This window comes from Diadema antillarum, unplaced genomic scaffold (assembly GCF_040938485.1).
Source record: "Diadema antillarum isolate AM-2024a unplaced genomic scaffold, OU_Dant_1.0 seq00000697_RagTag, whole genome shotgun sequence".
Lineage (NCBI taxonomy): Eukaryota > Metazoa > Echinodermata > Echinoidea > Diadematoida > Diadematidae > Diadema > Diadema antillarum.
Genome location: NW_027271602.1, coordinates 177,034 through 198,511, shown reverse-complemented (window position 1 = coordinate 198,511; position 21,478 = coordinate 177,034). Strand labels below are relative to the sequence as shown.

At 39.1% G+C, this 21,478-nt stretch overlaps 1 protein-coding gene across 1 annotated transcript; it reads right to left on the bottom strand.

The window, feature by feature from the left end:
- Positions 1–782: 782 nt before the first annotated feature.
- LOC139737653 (betaine--homocysteine S-methyltransferase 1-like) lies at positions 783–17,288 on the bottom strand. Its single transcript, XM_071648329.1, has 8 exons — positions 17,144–17,288; positions 15,275–15,399; positions 14,404–14,595; positions 13,988–14,135; positions 13,147–13,338; positions 12,277–12,407; positions 7,196–7,290; positions 783–996 (listed from the first exon to the last, which is right to left on the bottom strand). Exons 1-8 carry the CDS (start codon positions 17,286–17,288, stop codon positions 918–920), a joined length of 1,107 nt encoding a protein of 368 aa, XP_071504430.1. The 3' UTR covers positions 783–917.
- Between the last annotated feature and the right edge of the window lie 4,190 nt (positions 17,289–21,478).

Here is a 21,478-nt window from a genome sequence, read left to right as displayed (position 1 = left end):
CACGTGGGTCTTGTTATCCTATAGTATTGAGCACGTGGGTCCTATTTGCCTCATAGTGTTGAGCTCATTGGTCTTGCTAACCTAGTGTCTAGGGTAGTGATTCAGCTCAGTCGATAGTGCGTCGACCCCCAGATCCGAGGGTATACCACTGTATACCGGGTTCGAATCGTCAGTCTCACTGGGCAATGTTGTGTGTAAGCATTCTGTCCCCTCTAGTAAGAGACAAAAACACGTCGTTCCATGGATAGCACATTAAAATAGAATGGAGGTCCCGATTGCGAGTTAGTCACTTTCATTACTGACGTCGCTCGACCTAAAACTACTGCAGAATAAAAATGGTTCAACATGAGCTGACGCGGAAGAGTAAAAAAGGAATCAAAATGCCTAACAAAGCTTCAGTAAAAATCTACGTCCATAAACAAAGGGTCTCTTCCTGGGTACAGAAAAGTACCCTCTTATAAACAAAACATCAAAAGTTATTTAAAAGCTTGCATGAAAATGAGAATGACGAGTATGAGCATTATAGGCAGATACTGTGAAAATCACTGTGTGTGTACTTCCTCGATTACATGCAATAGTGACGAGAATCAATTTTTGTTTCTCACATCAAATTCTCTCTTAGATACCATATCCATTAATTAGCCTAAACGAATTGTCACTAAAACCGAGAAAAGGACCTTTTCAACATTTGACTCATTGACATAATGTCGTGACAAACAATATACTACACTTGATTTTACTTGTTCCACATTATAGGATTCAGATTTGTCGCCAGCACTTCTGATTTCACTTATCTTTTAAAAATTACTGATACTTCCACCCTCAGTCACGTAGCATCTTGTTTACCACTGTGCAATAACATTGCAATTCATTTTCCTTGCTCACGAATCTGTATTCTCACTAAAATTTCTTTGTGTTTATTTCAATTCTGCTCGCTTGGTAATCCATTCTCTTCCAGCAGAAGGCTTAAGGTTCATCCAGTATTCCGTTGACGCCCTGTAGAGCGGACAAACATTGAACGAAATAATAATAGTCTATTACAGTATTAGTACAAGCGTTGCACGCCCGTCATCGTAATAATTGACTATCGCAATTATTAACTTTTAATCTTGATTATATCGCAAAAAAAGTATCTGGACTATATGAATTAAGTCATGATACACAGTGGATTTGCGTAAATAAAGTTGAGAACACATATAAACGTGACAGTGAAAGCAATACGTAAAAAAAAAAAGAACTCGGACGACTAGAAAATGTTTATATTGTGATGTGTTCCATACACGTTAGATATACAGAGCGTATAAAAAAAAGTAATCCAATTTTGGAGGGCTACCATTTCATAATTGTCAGCTATGAAGAGCACAGTCTTGGTTGTGAGAAAAGGGGAACTCTTCCTCTTTCCATTGATACCTAATTATGTTGACAATTGTCATGTATGACTGAGCACGTGAACTGTAAAGACAACAAGACAAATTGCACTTTTTCCAAGTTTGCATGTTATTGTTAAGGAACAATGCATGTCTCACTGCATGGATGAGATCTGTTAATGAAAGTTGCCATAGGCCAGCCTGTACGAATGCAGGTTTGTGTTTAGAGTTTGTCTTTAGGGTTTGTCTTTAGGCTTTCTCCCAACATTTTATGGTCCATATAACCTTTAACATGGCCTTTTATCCGATAACTTGGTCGCTCCCACGTGTAGGCCAACCCGCACAGTCCATTTTTCTCTGTTCATATTCAACACATAGCTCCCAGTGACAACCATGTCATGAATATGAAGAGAGTAAAATGGATAATGGTTTTGCCTTAATGGGAATGACCAAGTTATCGACAACACGGCCATATTGAAGGTTATGAACCATAAAACGTTAGAAGAAACCTTAGACACGAATCTGCAGTCGTGCAGGCTGTCCTGATGATTTTACCACTTTCAATGACAGATCTCATCCATGCAATGAGACCATGCATTGCTCCTTCACAATAACACGCAAACTTGGAAAAAGTGCAATTTGTCATTGTTGTCTTTAAAACTCACGTGCTCACTAATGCATGACATTTGTCAACATAATTAGGTATCAATGAAAAGAGGAAGAGTTCCCCTTTCCTCACAATCTACATTGTGCTCTCCATAGCTGACAATTATAAAATAGTAGCCCTCCAAAGTTGATTACCTTTTTTATACGCACTGTAGATATAGATAATAACAAAATTATGTGGATTCATCTTAACGTCCATGGGCGTCACCAGGGGGGGGGGGGGGGGGGTGCGTTGGGTGCGAACGCACCCCCCTTCAGATCCTTAAAAAAAAAAAAAAATCAGTCTGCGAGCGACCTCAATGCCGGACGCTAAATAATTACTCTTTTCTATTTTTTTTTTTCATATTTTGCACCAGGGACACACACACACACACACACACACACACACACACACACACACACAAATAAATTCGCACCCCTGGTTCTGGCAGCACTGATTTTATACATATCTATTAGTATTCTACAGTGTTTACTATTTATCGACCGTACTGTACATCCCTACGATACCGAGCACTTATACCCCCCCCCCCTCCATAATTCCAGAGACGAGAAGATTTTCTTATCTTTTTTTGGACCGAAAAACAAAAAGTTACCCCCATAAAATATTGGAGGGGCAAGCATATTTTAATTTTGCCCCCCCCCCATAATTAATAATTCCCGAAATGAGAAATTTTCTTGCTTTTGAAATAAAACAAAAATGTTGCCCCCATAAAAATATTGGAAGGCAAGCGCACCATTTGCCCCACCCCACATGATCATAATTCCCGCGATGAAAAGATTGTCTTGCTTTTTTGTTAGAATTCAAGAAATCTGTCCAATTATTTCACCCAAAAGCAGTGGCGTAACTACGGGGGGGGGGGTGCGCCCCCTCATAATCCGCTGGTAAAAAAAAAAAGACTTACCGAAATAGTAATTCAAGTGTTAGTAAACTGCTTTTGAATGAAAGGGTGATCAAGAAATAAGATATTTTTCTATGATTTCTTTTAACCATAATTAGATAGGTATATAGTGTGAAACATTGTTCAAAAAGCCCGGACCCGACAAAAGATTGTGATTCAGCGTGATTCCTGGTTGGCATTCTGCATATAAGCAGGATGTGCGCAGTACATCCGAACGAAGAGTCGCTACAATGGTTCGCAATGTGATGTAGAATGTACAGCACCTTCGTACCTTACGCTTCGTTGTATCAAAGCTAGATCATTGCTTTTGCAGTGTTGCTTTACATAAAATTATTAGTCTATGTAAAAATGTCTTGCATTGCCAATAAAAAGACTTGACCTGGGCTAATTCCTAACTTTTCCATGTACATATAATACACACACACAAACAAACACGCACAATTAGTTTAGGGGATGCTCTAAAGTGCAGATTTTGGACATCCTTTCCCCGCTTGGTCACTTCGACGCCACCTCGCTGGTCATACCTCCCCCAGTCATGAACATAAACCCACACCCTTGACTACCAGTGGCGGATCCAGGGGGAGGGGCGCACCGGGCGCGCCGGGCGCACCGGGCGTCCGCCCCCCCCCCCCTTTAATTTCCAAAGCGAAAAAAAAAATAATAATATAGCTTCAAACGGCAGTTTTTGGACAGTAAAATGTCAACTTTTTCAAGCTCGCTCGCTCCTCTCGCTCGCATTTAGTCGTAATGCCATTCTCCTGAAGTTGCTGCCAGTAATTGCCGGCAGTTGCGCCTGGTGCGCCCCCCCCCCCCCCCTTAATTTCCAAAGCGAAAAATTATAGCTACAAACGGCAATTTGGGGACTGTAAAAATGTCAAAATTTTCAAGCTCGCTCGCTCCGTTCGCTCGCATTTAATCGTTATGCCATTCTTCTGATGTTGCTAGATACCAGTAATTGCCTGCAGTTGCGGCCCAGTGCGCCCCCTTAATTTCCAAAGCGAAAAAATATGGCTAAGAACGGCAGTTTTTGGACTGTAAAATGTAAAATTTTCAAGCTCGCTCTCTTCGCTCGCTCGCATTTAATCGTTATGCAATTCACCTGATGTTGCTGCCAGTAATTGCCAGCAGTTCCGCCCGGTGCCCTTCCCCCTTAATTTCCAAAGCGAAAAAATATGGCTAAGAAAAGAACGGCGGTTTTTGGACTGGAAAATGTAAAATTTTCAAGCTCGTTCGTTCTGCTCGCTCGAATGTAATCATTATGCTCTCCTGATATTACTGCCAGTATTTGCCAGCAGTTGCGCCCGATGGGCCCCCTTAAATATAGAAATATACCTACAAACGGCAGTTTGTTTTTTACTGTAAAATGTCAAATTTTCAAGCTCGCTCGCTCGCATTTAAATGTTACCCAATTCTCCTGATGTTGCTGCCAGTAATTGCCGGCAGTTGCGCCCGGTGAACCCCCCCCCCCACCTCCTTTATTTCCAATGCGAAAAAATATGCCTCCAAATGGCAGTTTTGGGACTGTAAAATGTCAAAATTTTCAAGCTCGCTCTCTTCGCTCGCTCGCATTTAATTGTTATGCCACTCACCAGATGTTGCTGCCAGTAATTGCCAGCAGTTGCGCCTGGTGCGCCCCTTGATTTCCAAAGCAAAAAAATACGGCTACAAACGGCAGTTTTGGGACTGTAAAATGTCAAAATTTTTTAGCTCGCTCGCTCGCTCGCTCGCTCGGCCGTATTTAGTTGTTATGCAATTCTCCTGATGTTGCTGCCAGTAATTACCGGCAGTTGCGCCCGTTGCACCCCCACCCCTCCTTTATTTCTTAAGCGAAAAAATATGGCTCCAAATGGCAGTTTTGGGAATGTAAAATGTCAAAATTTCCAAGCTCGCTCTCTTTGCTCGCTCGCATTTAATCATTATGCCATTCACCTAATATTGCTGCCAGTAATTGCCAGCAGTTGCGCTCGGTGCGACCCCCCTTAATTTACAAAGCAAAAAATTATGGCTACAAACGGCAGTTTTTGGACTGTAAAATGTCAAATTTTTCAAGCTCGCTCGCTCGCTCGCTCGTATGTAGTCGTTATGCCATTCTGATGTTGCTGCCAGTAATTACCGGCAGTTGCGCCTGGTGCGCCCCCCCCCCCCCCCTTAATTTCCAAAGCGAAAAATTATAGCTACAAACGGCAATTTGGGGACTGTAAAAATGTCAAAATTTTCAAGCTCGCTCGCTCCGTTCGCTCGCATTTAATCGTTATGCCATTCTTCTGATGTTGCTAGATACCAGTAATTGCCTGCAGTTGCGGCCCAGTGCGCCCCCTTAATTTCCAAAGCGAAAAAATATGGCTAAGAACGGCAGTTTTTGGACTGTAAAATGTAAAATTTTCAAGCTCGCTCTCTTCGCTCGCTCGCATTTAATCGTTATGCAATTCACCTGATGTTGCTGCCAGTAATTGCCAGCAGTTCCGCCCGGTGCCCTTCCCCCTTAATTTCCAAAGCGAAAAAATATGGCTAAGAAAAGAACGGCGGTTTTTGGACTGGAAAATGTAAAATTTTCAAGCTCGTTCGTTCTGCTCGCTCGAATGTAATCATTATGCTCTCCTGATATTACTGCCAGTATTTGCCAGCAGTTGCGCCCGATGGGCCCCCTTAAATATAGAAATATACCTACAAACGGCAGTTTGTTTTTTACTGTAAAATGTCAAATTTTCAAGCTCGCTCGCTCGCATTTAAATGTTACCCAATTCTCCTGATGTTGCTGCCAGTAATTGCCGGCAGTTGCGCCCGGTGAACCCCCCCCCCCCCCACCTCCTTTATTTCCAATGCGAAAAAATATGCCTCCAAATGGCAGTTTTGGGACTGTAAAATGTCAAAATTTTCAAGCTCGCTCTCTTCGCTCGCTCGCATTTAATTGTTATGCCACTCACCAGATGTTGCTGCCAGTAATTGCCAGCAGTTGCGCCTGGTGCGCCCCTTGATTTCCAAAGCAAAAAAATACGGCTACAAACGGCAGTTTTGGGACTGTAAAATGTCAAAATTTTTTAGCTCGCTCGCTCGCTCGCTCGCTCGCTCGTATTTAGTTGTTATGCAATTCTCCTGATGTTGCTGCCAGTAATTACCGGCAGTTGCGCCCGTTGCACCCCCACCCCTCCTTTATTTCTTAAGCGAAAAAATATGGCTCCAAATGGCAGTTTTGGGAATGTAAAATGTCAAAATTTCCAAGCTCGCTCTCTTTGCTCGCTCGCATTTAATCATTATGCCATTCACCTAATATTGCTGCCAGTAATTGCCAGCAGTTGCGCTCGGTGCGACCCCCCTTAATTTACAAAGCAAAAAATTATGGCTACAAACGGCAGTTTTTGGACTGTAAAATGTCAAATTTTTCAAGCTCGCTCGCTCGCTCGCTCGTATGTAGTCGTTATGCCATTCTGATGTTGCTGCCAGTAATTACCGGCAGTTGCGCCCGTTGCGCCCCACCCCTCCTTTATTTCCAAAGCGAAAAAATATGGCTCCAAATGGCAGTTTTGGGACTGTAAAATGTCAAAATTTCCAAGCTCGCTCTCTTTGCTCGCTCGCATTTAATTATCATGCCATTCACCTGATATTGCTGCCAGTAATTGCCAGCAGTTGCGCTCGGTGCGCCCCCCTTAATTTACAAAGCAAAAAAATATGGCTACAAACGGCAGTTTTTTGGACTGTCAAATGTCAAAATTTCCAAGCTCGCTCGCTCCGCTCGCTCGTATGTAGTCGTTATGCCATTCCCCTGATATCGCTGCCAGTAATTTGTCGTTTCACACCGTCATTCCATAATTCATTTATAAGGGATGCAACCCTCTCCGGCACTTCCACACCCTCCCCCCCCCCCCCCCCCTCCCGATGAAATCCTAGCTGCCGGCGCGCCGTTGCCCTTTCCCCGCTTGGTTTCCCTCTCAAAAAACAGTAAAAGTCTAGGGATTGAGAGCTTCCTATATTCCAAATGTCTGTCCAAAAAAATCTCGTAAACATTTAGTGTCAAAAATCACCCCCCTTGAAAAAAAGCTGGTGACGCCCCTGACGTCAATGAGACAATAATGACAGAGTGCATGATAGACCTGCTACTTTTAGGTTAGCAAAACGCAAGGCAAGAAACTTCCTTGCACAAACGAAAGTATGTGTTTGAGTGTATGAACTCTATCAATTAATGTAATGTATAGGACAGATGATAATTTTACACAGTTCAAAAGAACTGAAAATCTCAAAAAAAAAAAATCTTTTACTGAAAATTACCTGCTCCGCTCTGATTCGAAAAAACTGAGCGCCAAGGCGTGAGGAAAGTTCGACTTATCATTCCCTGGAAAGTCATGTCCACGTTCTTTACGGAGCTATAACAAGTCGGGACGACATAAGTGTAAAGAAAAAAAATTAAGACAGACAATGCAGCGTTTTGAGATGAAAAGGAAATGTGAGTTTTATCTCGTTCAACGTACAAGATTTAGCTTAAAATTGACAGTATTAGTTGATCTTACTTGAGTGTGTGTGTGTGTGTGTGTGTGTGTGTGTGTGTTATCTTTTGCACGTATTCTAAGATACATAACATTCATGGGTCACACAATTCAAAATGACGGCTTTGAATTTATATAGATTTTACATAATCTGGGAGGGAGCCTCCCTTCAGACGAAACAATTTAAACTGCATTCAGAAATATTCTACCATTTCTAGTTCTCAAAAGTGCAATATTGAGAGGACATAATTTGGTATTTTTCTATACCTATATACAAATAGCTTATTTAGTTTCGTTACTATTATTTTGATAATTATTTTGACACGATTAACCACGACATTCTTCTTTATAAACCTAATCATTATGGTATACGTGGGAAGGCCTTGAGTGGTTCAGAAGCTACTGTATTTGAAAGACAGAAATCAATTTGTTTGTATAAACAATGAAAAATCTTCCTTGCGCTCAGTTGATTGTGGAGTTCCACAAGGAAGTATGTAGGGCCGTTACCTTTTGTTATCTACATCAATGATTTTCAAAATTTTGAAATGTTTTCTTTTATATTATTTTGCAGATGATTCCAATCTTTTCTTTTCTCATTCAAATCCTCATACATTAGTTGATGTCATGAATATAGAATTGAACAAGATAATGCAATGGCTAAGAGCAAATAGATTATCGCTTAATTTGCAGAAAACAAATGTGATGTTGTTTAGTAATACCCTTGATAAATTGCCACATGATATAATTTTTGAAAATGAAGTGATAAAACAGGTATATTCTGTTAGATTTCTTGGTGTAACTGTAGACAGTAAGCGTTCTTTCAACAGTACCTGTTAACTCATTAGAAGTTGAATTATCAGAGGAAGCCGTGGGGTTGCTCCCTTGGCCATCTGAGGCCGCCCACTTTTTGAAGATTTTGTGTTTAAACCGTTTCCATTGTTTCTACGTGGAATATGTGATTGAGTAATTTGAGGAGGTTACGGGTCAGCAGGGATGTGTCGGAATTGTTTTTGTGATGAGTAAGTTGTTTGGTAGAGTCATGGGCTTTCAAATGGATGTATTGTGATAGGGGTAAATGTGTGGTGATTTTTGTATGTATGGCTGGAAAGTTGTTGGGAGGAGGGGGGCATTGTAAAACAATAAAGCAGTTCTGAAGATGTTATGTTTTTATTACCATTATTATCATCATCACCCTCAACTTTTTTTATCCTTTTCTTATTTTAGTCATTGGCACAGACTAGTCATTATCATCATCACTTCATCTTGGGATTTTACAGTTTTGGATTTATGATGCCATAGCTAATGATATTTGATATATGTTATTTATGAACTGTTATATATGCTTCCTTTCCTTTCTTATTCTTTTTCTTTCTTTCTTCTCTCCTACCGCTGATCCTCCCTTTATATATATATGTATATATATATATTTTTTTTTTTCACTGGGCAAGTTGACGTACAACTATAATGATTATATTTGTTAACATTATCATATTTCAGAATCTGGAAATGACTTTGTGCAATATTGGTGGACTTAGAAAGATATTTATATGATATGATGATATAATCACTGATATCGTTTCTGTATTTGTTAATTTGTTTGCTGTGTTGTATTTCAGTGCGAGTTGTTTGGGTTTCAGTTTATTACGGGCTAACGGGGGCTGATATTGGGAAGTAACAACAGGGAAGGTTTTTGAAGTTTTTAACATCATGCCAATGGAGTCCGTTTTTATGCAACGTTTTTATACAATTGTTCTTTTAAGTTTAATTTTGCATACATGTCCGGTTATTTATTTATTTGTCAAGTGCTATTCCGTGTTGTTCTTTTTTATGTATATATTGTATTTGTTATGCTTTGACATTTATATGTGAAAATCCCACGATGAGGTTCCTGTAATGCTTTTTATTGGACAAATAAAAATGAATTGAATTGAATTGAATTCTTGGAAACAGCATATAGATTGTATATGCCGCACTATTTCCAGTAACATAGGTGTAATCAATAAAGTAAAATTTTGTTTTTCTCTTAAAAAGTTGCTAATGTTATATTCAACCCTTAAGTTTACCTCATTTAGCGTATGAAATTAGAGTATGGGGAAATACACATTCAACTTATTTGGATAAATTATTTTTGTTACAAAAAAAAAGCACTTCGAGTAATATGTAATACCTCCAAATATTCCCATACAGACGGATTATTTGTGGAGAATAAGGTTTTGAAATAAGGGATTTTGTATTATTATTACCTTGGTCAATTTATGTACAGTTTGTAAAATAATTCACTTCCTTTAGTTTTTGAAAATATGTTTAATAAGAATGAAAATATTCATAAATACCCCACTCGTCAAACAGATGAGTATCATTTGCCCCTTACCCGAACTCTATTATACAAAATCCACATTTATCTACAGTGGCCCAAAATTTTGGAATTCCCTGAGAAAAATATAAAAGTTTCCATTAGTTTGAAATCATTCTCTAGTAATTTAAAGAAATATTTAATCAGCTCATAATATTATGTACCCCATGATTACTACTAGTAGTTTGACTGTTTTGGGAATTGTTGTTCTTTTTTCCTTCACCCTGCATCGAGAATGCTGACCTGCCCTTCGCCCTCTCTACTCCGCCCTCTCCCCCTCCCTCTCTCCTCTTTCCCTACTCTCTTCTGTGTGTGCACAATGTATGTGGATGCATACATGTGTGTGTACGTGCGTGTGTGTGCGTATGTGTATGTGTGTGTGCTTGCGTGTATGTCTATGTGTATGTCTATGTGTATGTCTATGTGTATGTGTATGTGTATGTGTATGTGTATGCGTATGTGTATGTGTATGTGTATGTGTATGTGTATACTCGTGAAAGCGTATACGTCATGTAACCATCCGATTCGATTGAATGAAAACTGTATACTTTCAATGATTACACTGTAGCTTGTACGGTACATGTATTGTTGTATTGTGTTATAAAGTCATATATAATTAATGTATTGTAGTAATGTAACGTATAAGTGAGGGGACTGCAATCTACAAGTTCGCTTTTTAGCAGCCCCTCAATTTTCATTTCCATGAAGTTCTTTAAAAACAATATGTATTATTATGTTCCAATGTATGTAATCATGTCAAAGTGTAATTACCTGTGTTTGATTGGAAATGAAAATAAAAAAAATATGCATGTGAACATGCATGTGTGAAATGAAATGATACAGTATTAACAACTAACACAATAAACAATAACACAACAACACTCATGATTTATGCATTTCGCAGGCAGAAAATATTGGTATTGATAGTATTATGACTTCATGGTTTGGGAATTGGTTTGTTTTTGTTTTGCTCTTGTTGTTGATGTTGTTGTTGTTGTTGTTGTTGACTGCCATTTCCTGTTTCATGTGACAGATTTCGACATGCGTGTACTGAGTAGTTGAAAGGTTGTGGGTATAGAATTGCTAGTCATGACAATTAAAGGGGATGGGTAGTAACTGATCAGTGGGAATCAGTGGCAATGCTGGGGGATGATTGTTCCAGTCCTTGTGGGATTCATTTAAAAATACATTATGTATCTATTGCTGTGTGAAAATTATTTGCTTCAGAATGGTCTCATAATTATTCAAGTAGGCCTAATGCGCAGTTTAATCGCCCCGTCACTGTGCAGGCATGCTTACCTGGAAACATAATTGAATATCAGCTTCATGCTGAACTCCTGGGTACTATTAACTATTAATCTTGCTGTGATCATATTATTTCCCCTGATATCGACATTTAAATGGGATTTATGAGAAATTTAGTCAGTATAATTTGCTTACAATGATTTGACACTTTATTTTTTTTTTGTTCTCTCTTGTCAATGTCCGACAGGACAAAATTAATAGGCACCACACATGCATTTCTTCTTTCCCCCCCTCATGTTCCTCTCTTTGTAAATACCCCCTCCCCCCCCCGCAACTCATCATTTAAACTACAGTATTTGCAAGCATATAGATTGTGTACACAGGGGTTGCAACGATTTTCAAGCTTTAAGCTTATGTTGCAATTCCTTTGCGTGTTCGTTACCTTGAATAATGTAGCTCTCTTAGAGTTGTATACTATTTCTGTAACTGCTTCTTATCAATGTATACTTATCGTATACGTATATTCTGTCTTGGCTATAACATATGAGATGTACTTGCATACATTTTGTATGCACTCCTATTTTGTGAACACGCATGAAATCTTGAATAAATAATAAATAAAATTAAACTACACATTACTTGAATATGAGACCATTCTGAAGCAAATAATTTCACACAGCAAGATATATGATGTACTCTTAAATGAATCCCGCAAGGATTGGAACAATTATCCCCCAGCATTCCACTGATTCCCACTGATCAGTTATTAGCCATCCCCTTTAAGTCTACCCTTTTTTGCCCTTTGCAGCCCCGTTAATACACACTCCTCCTTCTCACTTATGCTTTCTTTCTGTTTTTATACTTAGTTTTGCTTCTTTGTCGTGTTGAATTGAAATTGCTTTGTGACTGTAATTGTATAGAAACGTTGTCTGAAATACCGCATAGATAACACTAAATAACTATCATCATTCAAATGATTTTGTGGAAAGGTACGGCCTCTGATATTCAAGACCCCGGTATACTAAAAAAAAAGAATAATGACCGTTTATTGTTATGATTCATCTGAAGTTGCTTTTACTGATTAACCATATATGCAGTGTAGATAACAAGAAGTAGCAGATTACAGCGCATCACGTATGAGATTAACTCAGTTCTAAAACAGAATATCCTCTCATGTTAGAAACCAAGTAGAGAAAGTAATTTAATGGACATCAGTGATCCATGCAGACATTACATTTTCATTGATTCTGGTTTTCTATATGATTTACCTCTTCAGAGATTGCCCGTGTGTGATGGGGCTCGAAGCCGCAACATCCCCCGATGTAACGCACGCCGAGTTCATACGCTGCACGAGCATACTTGTGCACGTCGACACGTGTTAACACACGCGGTTCCAGGGCTGATATGGCGGACAAAAGTCCAAATGACACAATATGCAGAATTAAACTTTAGTGAAATAAATATATAAATAGCAAATAAATAAATGCATTAACAAAAACACATATAACATCACTGAATGAATTATCTTGTCTTCTTTGTTATTTACTGGTATAGGTTTCAACGTAATTCATGTCATCTTCTTTTCGATATACATGTTTAAAGACGTAAAGTTCTCGAGTAAAGCATAATCATGATTATACATGCTGAGTATTTTTCTCTCTCTGTTCTTTTCCCCTAACAGGGTGGGAGTCAGTTTGGCATTAACATTTTTGGTGATGTTCGTTATACCGAAGGTTCCTTTAATCCGAAAATGAAATAAGGTTTATTAATCCGAAGGCACGTTATTACGTAGAGCACACAAATTCCGTGTACTAGGTTTTCATAAATCCGACAGTGAAATACGTGCGGGGTTCGTTAATCCAAACATTAATCTGTGGCGTTATTCTGAAGGTTCGTTATTCCAAAGAGTCGTTAATCTAAGTAATTTATGAGATTAAAGATGCGTACTTATGAAGTTTCGGAATTACGAACCTCCCTTCGTTTTCGGATTAACAACCCTTCGGAATAACGAATTTTCGGAATAACGAACCTTCGGAATAACGAACCTTATTTAATTTTCGAATTAACGAACATTTGGAATAACAAACTGTAACCAACGTTTGGCTTCGTATGCTCGGACAGAGATACCCTTGGCTCACCGTAGGGAAACTCTGGAAGCTTCATGTATCCCTCGGGAGGCTCTCCCGCGAGTTCCTGAGTGTGGAAGCCTCCGGGCTGCATGATGAGGTGGGCCTTTAGTCCGGCAGCCTGCAGACCTTCTTTCATCATGCCAATGGTCTCGAGTGCAATGGTAGGATCGAAGCAGCAGTTAATTCCCACTACGTCAGCACCTGTTGGAGTGTAACATGCAGCCAGTTTCACATATTATGAGACGTCTTGGCAATAGGGAACTGTATTAATTCGTGTTAGAGCCGCAGATAAAAGACACCAATCGATCAAATATATCTGAGATTGTTACGCATATTATCGTTATGATGATGATGATAATAATGATAATAATAATGATATGATAATAATAATGATAATAATATTAATAATGATGATAATAATAATGATGATAATAATAATCACCATTATCTAACATGATTGTGTTTTGACATAAAATGAGCGCAATAAGGTAGCAAATGCTGGTAAAGTCTAGGCTGCAAGATTAGTTTTGTGTGATGCAAGTGTGATGTACATTTGGATGTCTGTCACCTGCACATCTGCTAAAATGTTTCATTTCACTGCCTTAGAAATTTTTGAAAATCTTCGCCGAATCATTTGGTATATGCGTTGAAGCGGACACACCTTGAGTGACCTTATTTGTCATAAATATTGGATAGAGTAGTTGAGCTTAACGCCTGTCAAAAAGTTTGATTTGTTTTATTCATCATTTTCAATCGTGCTTTCTAGTTCAGACGGTGAAGACGCATTATCGTGCCAGCGAAAGTTTCCCAAAGTCTGCATACACGGCAAAGGTTGGCACGTCTCACGGACCTGCCTTCGCCAGTCTGACGGCTGCGTCGGCTGGCTTCACGCCCATCTCATCACCAGCTATACAAATCCTCATCATACACACTACGGGTAGGCCGTAAGTCTTCATCACTTCAATAGCCCACTCGGCTTCCTCCGTGTGACCGAAGAACTGAACAGAGTGAATAAAGAAGGAATATGCAATGGTTTTAGCTCAGGAATTATAGCATTTGTGTGGCGAAGAGAGTACAAAAACAAAATCTTTGACAAAATAGCTCCCTTTTACCATCCGCATACCTATCAAGTTAATATCTGGAAACGAAAACAATCTTCTGTATTTATATGCCAGGATCATGTACGTGTATAACAGTATTTCACTACATCGGAAATCACTCGAGACAGATTAACATAAAAACAAAAAACATAAAAAACATTGCTACCTCCCCGATGAGGATGTCGACTTTCTTGCGACTGAAGACATCACACTGCTGTCGAAACTGATTCTGGACGACATCCTTTCCTTTCCCGGCTTCGTAGGCGACCACGGGACACAGACTTCCTGCCACCAGGGCGTCTCCCTCATCAGCCACCTCTCTCGCTAGATCGCACGCCCTCTCGTTCAGATCCTCCCACTGTTACGTCAGATCAGATATAGGGTAACAATTTGATTACTCTCTTCATTTTTAGTTTTGCTCTCGAAAATTCTCCTTCATAAACTTTTTATTAAATCACCAGCGTGCATTCAATGAAAGTTCTTTAACAAAGGAATATTTTTGGACACCTATACATTGTACGTTAGTTTGTTTGAAAGTCACAGAATCTTACTGAAATAGATATGTTTGTAAACCTCGATGTTTGTATAAACCTATTTACTTGTGGTAACAATCTGGGGGTAGCAATGTCGTTTATGTGAATGACAATTGCTATCTAAATCCGCCTATGAATCTTCATTGAAAGTATACGGATATCGATATGTACACTAATTGTCTGAAAACACCAAACTCATTCCTTGATATATGAAACGATATCATGTAGCGTAAGACCTATACACGTAGGCCTATACGTATTAATGATAATGAAATAATTACACTTCTCAGAAAATTTAATTAGACTTGAACACTGAAATATCAATTTGTGTGAAAATGTCAATATCCTTCATTAATGTGTCTAATTTTCACTTTAAAAATAATCTGTCAATTTATGCAAATATTTTATCTCACTGGTTCCCAACATCATGTTCCCTATCAGTCGCTAAACACGTTTTCTAAAGACTTTAGATAAACTTAAGAAAAGAGGTTTTGCTCTCATTACATTAATGTCGACAGCTTTTGTAGCCGACGGTGTTTTGCCTTCAATCGAGTCCTCCGAGCCGTAAAACGTAAATGTCTGCAGGACGTCTGCTCCGGCTCTCAGGAACTCGCGATGAAGTTGTTTGACTAAACGGCATAAATACACAGTAGTTATAATGTTACCTCATAGAACATTAGTTTGTCTCAGCTGTAAAAACTTCTTCATAATTCTTCTTATTCATCGCATGTCACATAGTCCTTGTAACGGCTTCTAATTTTGATATATAAAAAAACTGCATTGTACAGAGTAAAAAACATATCGAATATTATAGAGAGATATGAGTAATGTAAAAATCTTGTCAAATGATTTACAGCATATGTTAAGTAAAAGTTAACGACACTAATGTTCAATGTAAAAGAATATTTCAAAGCTGCAACATTTGACTTGATGTGATGTTCTGACTTATCTGCAACATAATTATATGTAATTATATTGTTTGATTGACTCTCTATCTGTATATAATTTGATTTTGATAATTCATGTATATCATTATGTTCCATGCAATTTCATGATGTATAAGTCCAAGTAAAACTACAGCATAATATTCTTGTACAACAGTTCTTGTACAACTTATACAGGCGAATCCTGTATGCAGGGCTCGACACTAACGGTGGCCCGGTGGCCCGGGGCCACCAAAAATGAAAGTCGGGCCACCAAATTTCAAAAAAAAAGGCAAATTTGGTGGCCCGCCTCGGGCCACCAAATTTTTTTGTAAAGTATGTCAATAAATTCGTAAATTTTTGCGCCGGAAATTAGCAGTTAAATTTGTTCAAAGGATGGATGAAAAGGACTGAATGAATGCCTGAGAGTGAGTGTTGCAAGTTTGTTGAAGTTTATTTATGAGTAGATATGTCCAACTTCTAATTCTTACTATCATAAATCTTAAATATTTGACTAAAAAAAAAGAACTTTAAATGTTTTTTATTGTTTTTTTTCGGGACACCAAATTTTTCTCTCGGGCCACCAAAAATTTGAAATTTAGGATTTTGGTGGCCCCATCGGGCCACCAAACAAAAAAGTTAGTGTCGAGCCATGCTGTATGATAAAAGAGAGAGAAAGTGATTATAATAATGATGATGATTATGATGATGATTAATGATAATAATAATAATAACAATAACAATAATGATAATAACAATAATAATAATGATAATAATAATAATAATAATAATAATAATGTCTTCTTTATCCAGGAGAGCCTCTTTAGTGTTGCCACAGCTCTATAGTACCAGAGAGCCCTGCCATTATCATCAGGGCCGGCAGAACTGGGGGGGGGGGGGGGGGGGGGGGGGCGAGGGAGCACGCCTCCCACTTCTTTTTTTTTGCACCATACAAAGCAATACGTAAGGTGTCACCACTTTGCCCCTTTCCACCCTCCCCCCCCCCACCCCCACACACACACACTTTTTTTAACCCCGGAAGTGCGTAAGTGACACTAAAAAGAAAAAGATAGAAACCTTAAAGTGTGAGCGAGGTAAGGCCTTTGTTTTGCGATGAAGACTTTTTTTTTTCTTGTTATCAGATGAATCCCGATAGTGGCACCAGAAGTCTGAAGTGTCCCCACCCCACACTTTTGAAAACGTGGCGCCTGCCATGATTATTACCCTAGTGTTGCCAGATATTTAACACCTTGGTAGAGAGGGACATAGTGAGTACAAGCTTCTTGTCCAAAGACGAAAGCACTGGGCGGGAATCGAACACAGGTAAGTACAAAAATTAGATAAGAAAAGTTTAAATCAATAAAAACATGAATAAACGTGGGTGAGTCCCGCTTAAATCTTCAATACCCTCGTTCTTTCTCATGGGCGCCTATCTCGTTCCCATCCTCACCAGCGTCCGGATACTGGATGACGGCCTCTGGAGTCCAGGCACCTGCCAGGGCATAGCCCCGCTTCTCCATGGTCATTAACATGCTTCCATCTCCTACCACTGGTCCGGCATCCAGCCGCTCCAACAAAGTCTTCTTGGTCGACATTGCGTCTTCTTCTCTATAGGCTCACGGACACAACTAGTCAAGAGAAAGAATGTTAGAAGAAGAATCAAAAATAAAACAAGAGACCCAGGGGGTCTTAGGCTCACCTGAGTATCGCAAATTCACCTATTATTGTTGCAGACTTGGGGATCTTTTGGGGACAACTATAGGAGGGCATGTGTTTTCAAACACCAGATCAAAATTTGAAAACTGGTAGCCAATTAAGTCGCTCCTGGACACACAAGGGAGCAACCCCTGGATTTGCCATCCAACGATTCCTAACAAAATGCTAAAAGCTCTCTCTCTATAAGGATACACATTAATGTTCAGCCGCTTCGTAGACTGTAAATATTGTCTAAGCTAATGTTAAATACGATCACGAGTAACAAAAAAGAAAACCTAGTGTCCACCCCACCCACAACAAATCAACCGTAAAAAAGAAAAGCGAGCGGCCAGTGGCTATAACACGAAATTTGTGTTTCTAGATTTTATCTTAGACAGTGAGCACTACGTCTAATGATGATATAGGCAGGTAAATATGTTTACTTGACAAGACAACCTCACTGATATATTCAAATCGCATTCATGTCATAAGAAAAAGAGAAACTTGAAAACAATCACATGTCGTCCTACATTGGGAGTGTGAAAGGGGGTGTGCTAGCCCTAGAGTCCCCATTCCATCCACACACACACTCACAAGGCGGTCATACACATAATGTAAACATTTATAGAAGATGTTAGGATGGCAACTCTTGCTGGAATGGCAACTTCTAATAGCAACAGCCAATCAGGAGGCTGGATTCTTGTCGTTACCATGACAATTGCCATTCCAGCAAGAGCTGCTACCATATCAACTTTTTATGAAATGGGGCCCAGGAGTAGAAGGGGGTGTTCTTATCAGATGACCTTTGATTTCCTTACAAGTTGGCTTGCTACTCCCCCCCCCCCCCCCCACCAACACAAGGAAAGGAAAAGATGGCATAGTAAAAATACACCTACACACACACACACACACACACACACACTTACACACACACACACACACACACATTAGCTGGCACGTATACTAGTAGTCAAAATTGACACATAGGGCCAATGTCAACATCATCAGCAATGTGCTGTAATGACAACTGGTAGATCTAGATAAAAAGAACGCCGTATCAGCAGGATTGACAAGAGGTGCGACTAGGGCCTACTAAACATTTTCGACTTGCCCACATTATGTATTATGTACTTTCGTACAAGGCATCAACCATGAAATACGAATGTGCCTACGGAACCTCAGCAGACAAGCATGTCTAAGCAGCTACCTGTGTCCTACACCACGTGCTAAAACTTTATACGGTCACCTACTTCCACCCCACCCCACTCACAACAAATCAACCGTAAAAAAGAAAAGCGAGCGGCCAGTGGCTATAACACGAAATTTGTGTTTCTAGATTTTATGTTAGACAGTGAGCACTACGTCTAATGATGATATAGGCAGGTAAATATGTTTACTTGACAAGACAACCTCACTGATATATTCAAATCGCATTCATGTCATAAGAAAGAAAGAAACTTGCGCGAGACTTGCCCAACATAGCAACGAATGATGCAACCAAATAATGCACTTTGTAAAGGGGGTATCTCACCGGGCTTGAAACTAGTTCGCGACTAGTTCGCAATTCTTTTGCTAGTTGCAGAGACGTCTCCGCGACGTCTCCGAGACGTCTCCTGAAAATTACGAGTCTCCGATTAGTCTTAGCCGCAAGAAATTTAAACATATTCGGTTTTTCGCGAAGTCTCCGCGACGTCTCCGAGACGTCTCCATCAGTCGCGGAGACGTCGCGGAGACTAATCATATCCGCGACTGCTGAGACGTCTCCACGACGTCTCCTTGATGTCTCAGAGACGTCTCAGAGACGTCGCCGAGACCTGCTGGAGACCAGAAAACTGGTGAGAGGTCGCGGAGACGTCTCCGCAACGTCTCCGCGACTTTATTTGACGCTGTTTGACCTACTTTGAAAACTACGTGACCTATCTGCGTGCTGACACCCTGTCTAGATCAAGTCAGGTGATCCTGCAACGGCTCCCTCATATTTGAATTTTTTTGGGACCTGCCATAACTCGTCTCAGAGATGTCTCCTTGGTGAGACCGCAAGACATCTTTATGTTCACGTCCGTATGGATTGAATAGTACATTGGGTGGGTGCCCATTTCAACCGTAGTACACTCAACAACAACAAAAAAGAGAGAAAGTAAACACTTTTTCAAGTTTATATTTCTCATATAATTTTTGGCGAAATGTTAAAGTATGATATACCAAAATGAAAGGTAATTTTAACTGGCTATCCACTTGGTAAGTCAATAGAAAAGGACACTGAACGCATGAGTGAACACCTTTGTTTTTCTCTTCCAAGGCACAAAAATGAAAATTGCAAAAATGATCAAATTGTCATTCATGCGTAAATGCTTTTCAATGTAACAATAAGAACAAAAGACAAATTTAACACGATAAAGAACTTGGATTCAGTTGCAAATATATACCTATGATCTCTACAATGTCTTTGAAGCCCTAAAGAACAATAAAGGCTAAAAATAATGGAGGAAAATGAAGAAAATTCTGTCGAATCCAAATTCAGATGAAATGAGAAAAGAAGCAACATTAAGAAAAATTGTATCATTTTGAACTGATTTCTCAAATTAGGGAAATTGTTGATTATACAGTGTATTTGGTTCTTCAATTTGTCTCATAGATTCTTGAATTACTCAAATGCATGAATGAAATAAAAATATTCTGTTCATTTAATCATCTTTGTGCTCTTACTCCCTATGTCATTTGAAGTTTGAGTAGAGAGAAAATTCTGATTTTCCATCCTTAAGTTTCCCACTTTGATTTTGTTTGACGTTATAAAGAGATAAAGAGAACGTAAACTTTTTTTTTGCTATTGTTCAATCATTTATGTCTCTCACTGTGTTAAACTGGTCTTTTGTTATCATTGTTATCTTAAAGGGCATTTGCAAATGAAAGACAATAATATATATGTAAATTTTTTAAATTTTTACTTTTGTGCCTTGGAGGACAAAAACAAATGTGTTCACTCATGCGTAAAGTTCCTCTTAATATTGACACTCTAGATTAATAGCCAATTAACTTACCTTTAATATGGTGTATAATACATTGATTTTCATCAAAATCTTCTATGAAAGTTTTGAATTCGAAAAAGTTTTTACTTTCTTTTTTTGCTTAGTGTAGACATACGTACCTCGACGCTTCGCATATATGCAATCATACTCTGCATGCATAAAACAAAATAAAACTACTATACATGCTCTATACAGGTGCAAGGCTATAATGAAAGTTGAAACTTAAGTAATGTCAAAATGACAGCCTTAAGCCCGCAAGAGAAACAAATGTTTCGTAATCAGCTATTATCTCGCTTACCTGCTGTCACTTGGCTGTGAGTTTAATGCTCGGATCGAGGGGCATACAGGATTGTGCCGTTATGATAGGCGTTTTCGACGTGCCTATCACATAACTTCTAGCAACCATGGACACTATGAACACCACAAAGACTTCGATAATCTGAATGACCTTTTTCTAGTTCTGGAAAGCGGCATGATGTAGGCTGTATTATGCAACACTAAGATAGATCTCAGATAAAAGAATGTCGTTTTACGTTTTTGTTTTTGTTTTTTAGTACCTAGCAAGACACGAACTGCAGCTAGTGTAGCCTATTCTTTTATTGAACAGAAATATTTGTTGTTATTATTTTTTTTCTTTAATTCGACTCCAACGACCATGACAACTGTGGATGCAAATATAAACACGTACAATGTACACACTCAAAGCTGGTATATATCAAGCTCGGCATGTATGCCTATAAATCCGTATTTAGTTCGGATTAAAACTGTACGGTCCGCACTTATTCAATATATAGGCTTTGCACTGTTTTCTAGCTCCAAGCAGTTCTGCAGAGTGCTTACAATGACGTAAGCAAAACAAAGCCTAGCTACTCTGTCCACATGATTTTCTTGTGAAATTCAACTATAATGAATTTAGAGAATCACGCCTTTATGCCAGAGAAAATTTTCTTCTTATCACTGTAGCGGCTTCCTCTCTGGTCTGCAAAATCTTTGATAATTTCTCTAATGAACTACACGTAATGCCACTCTAAAATTGATACACTGAAATGAGGAAATTACTTTGT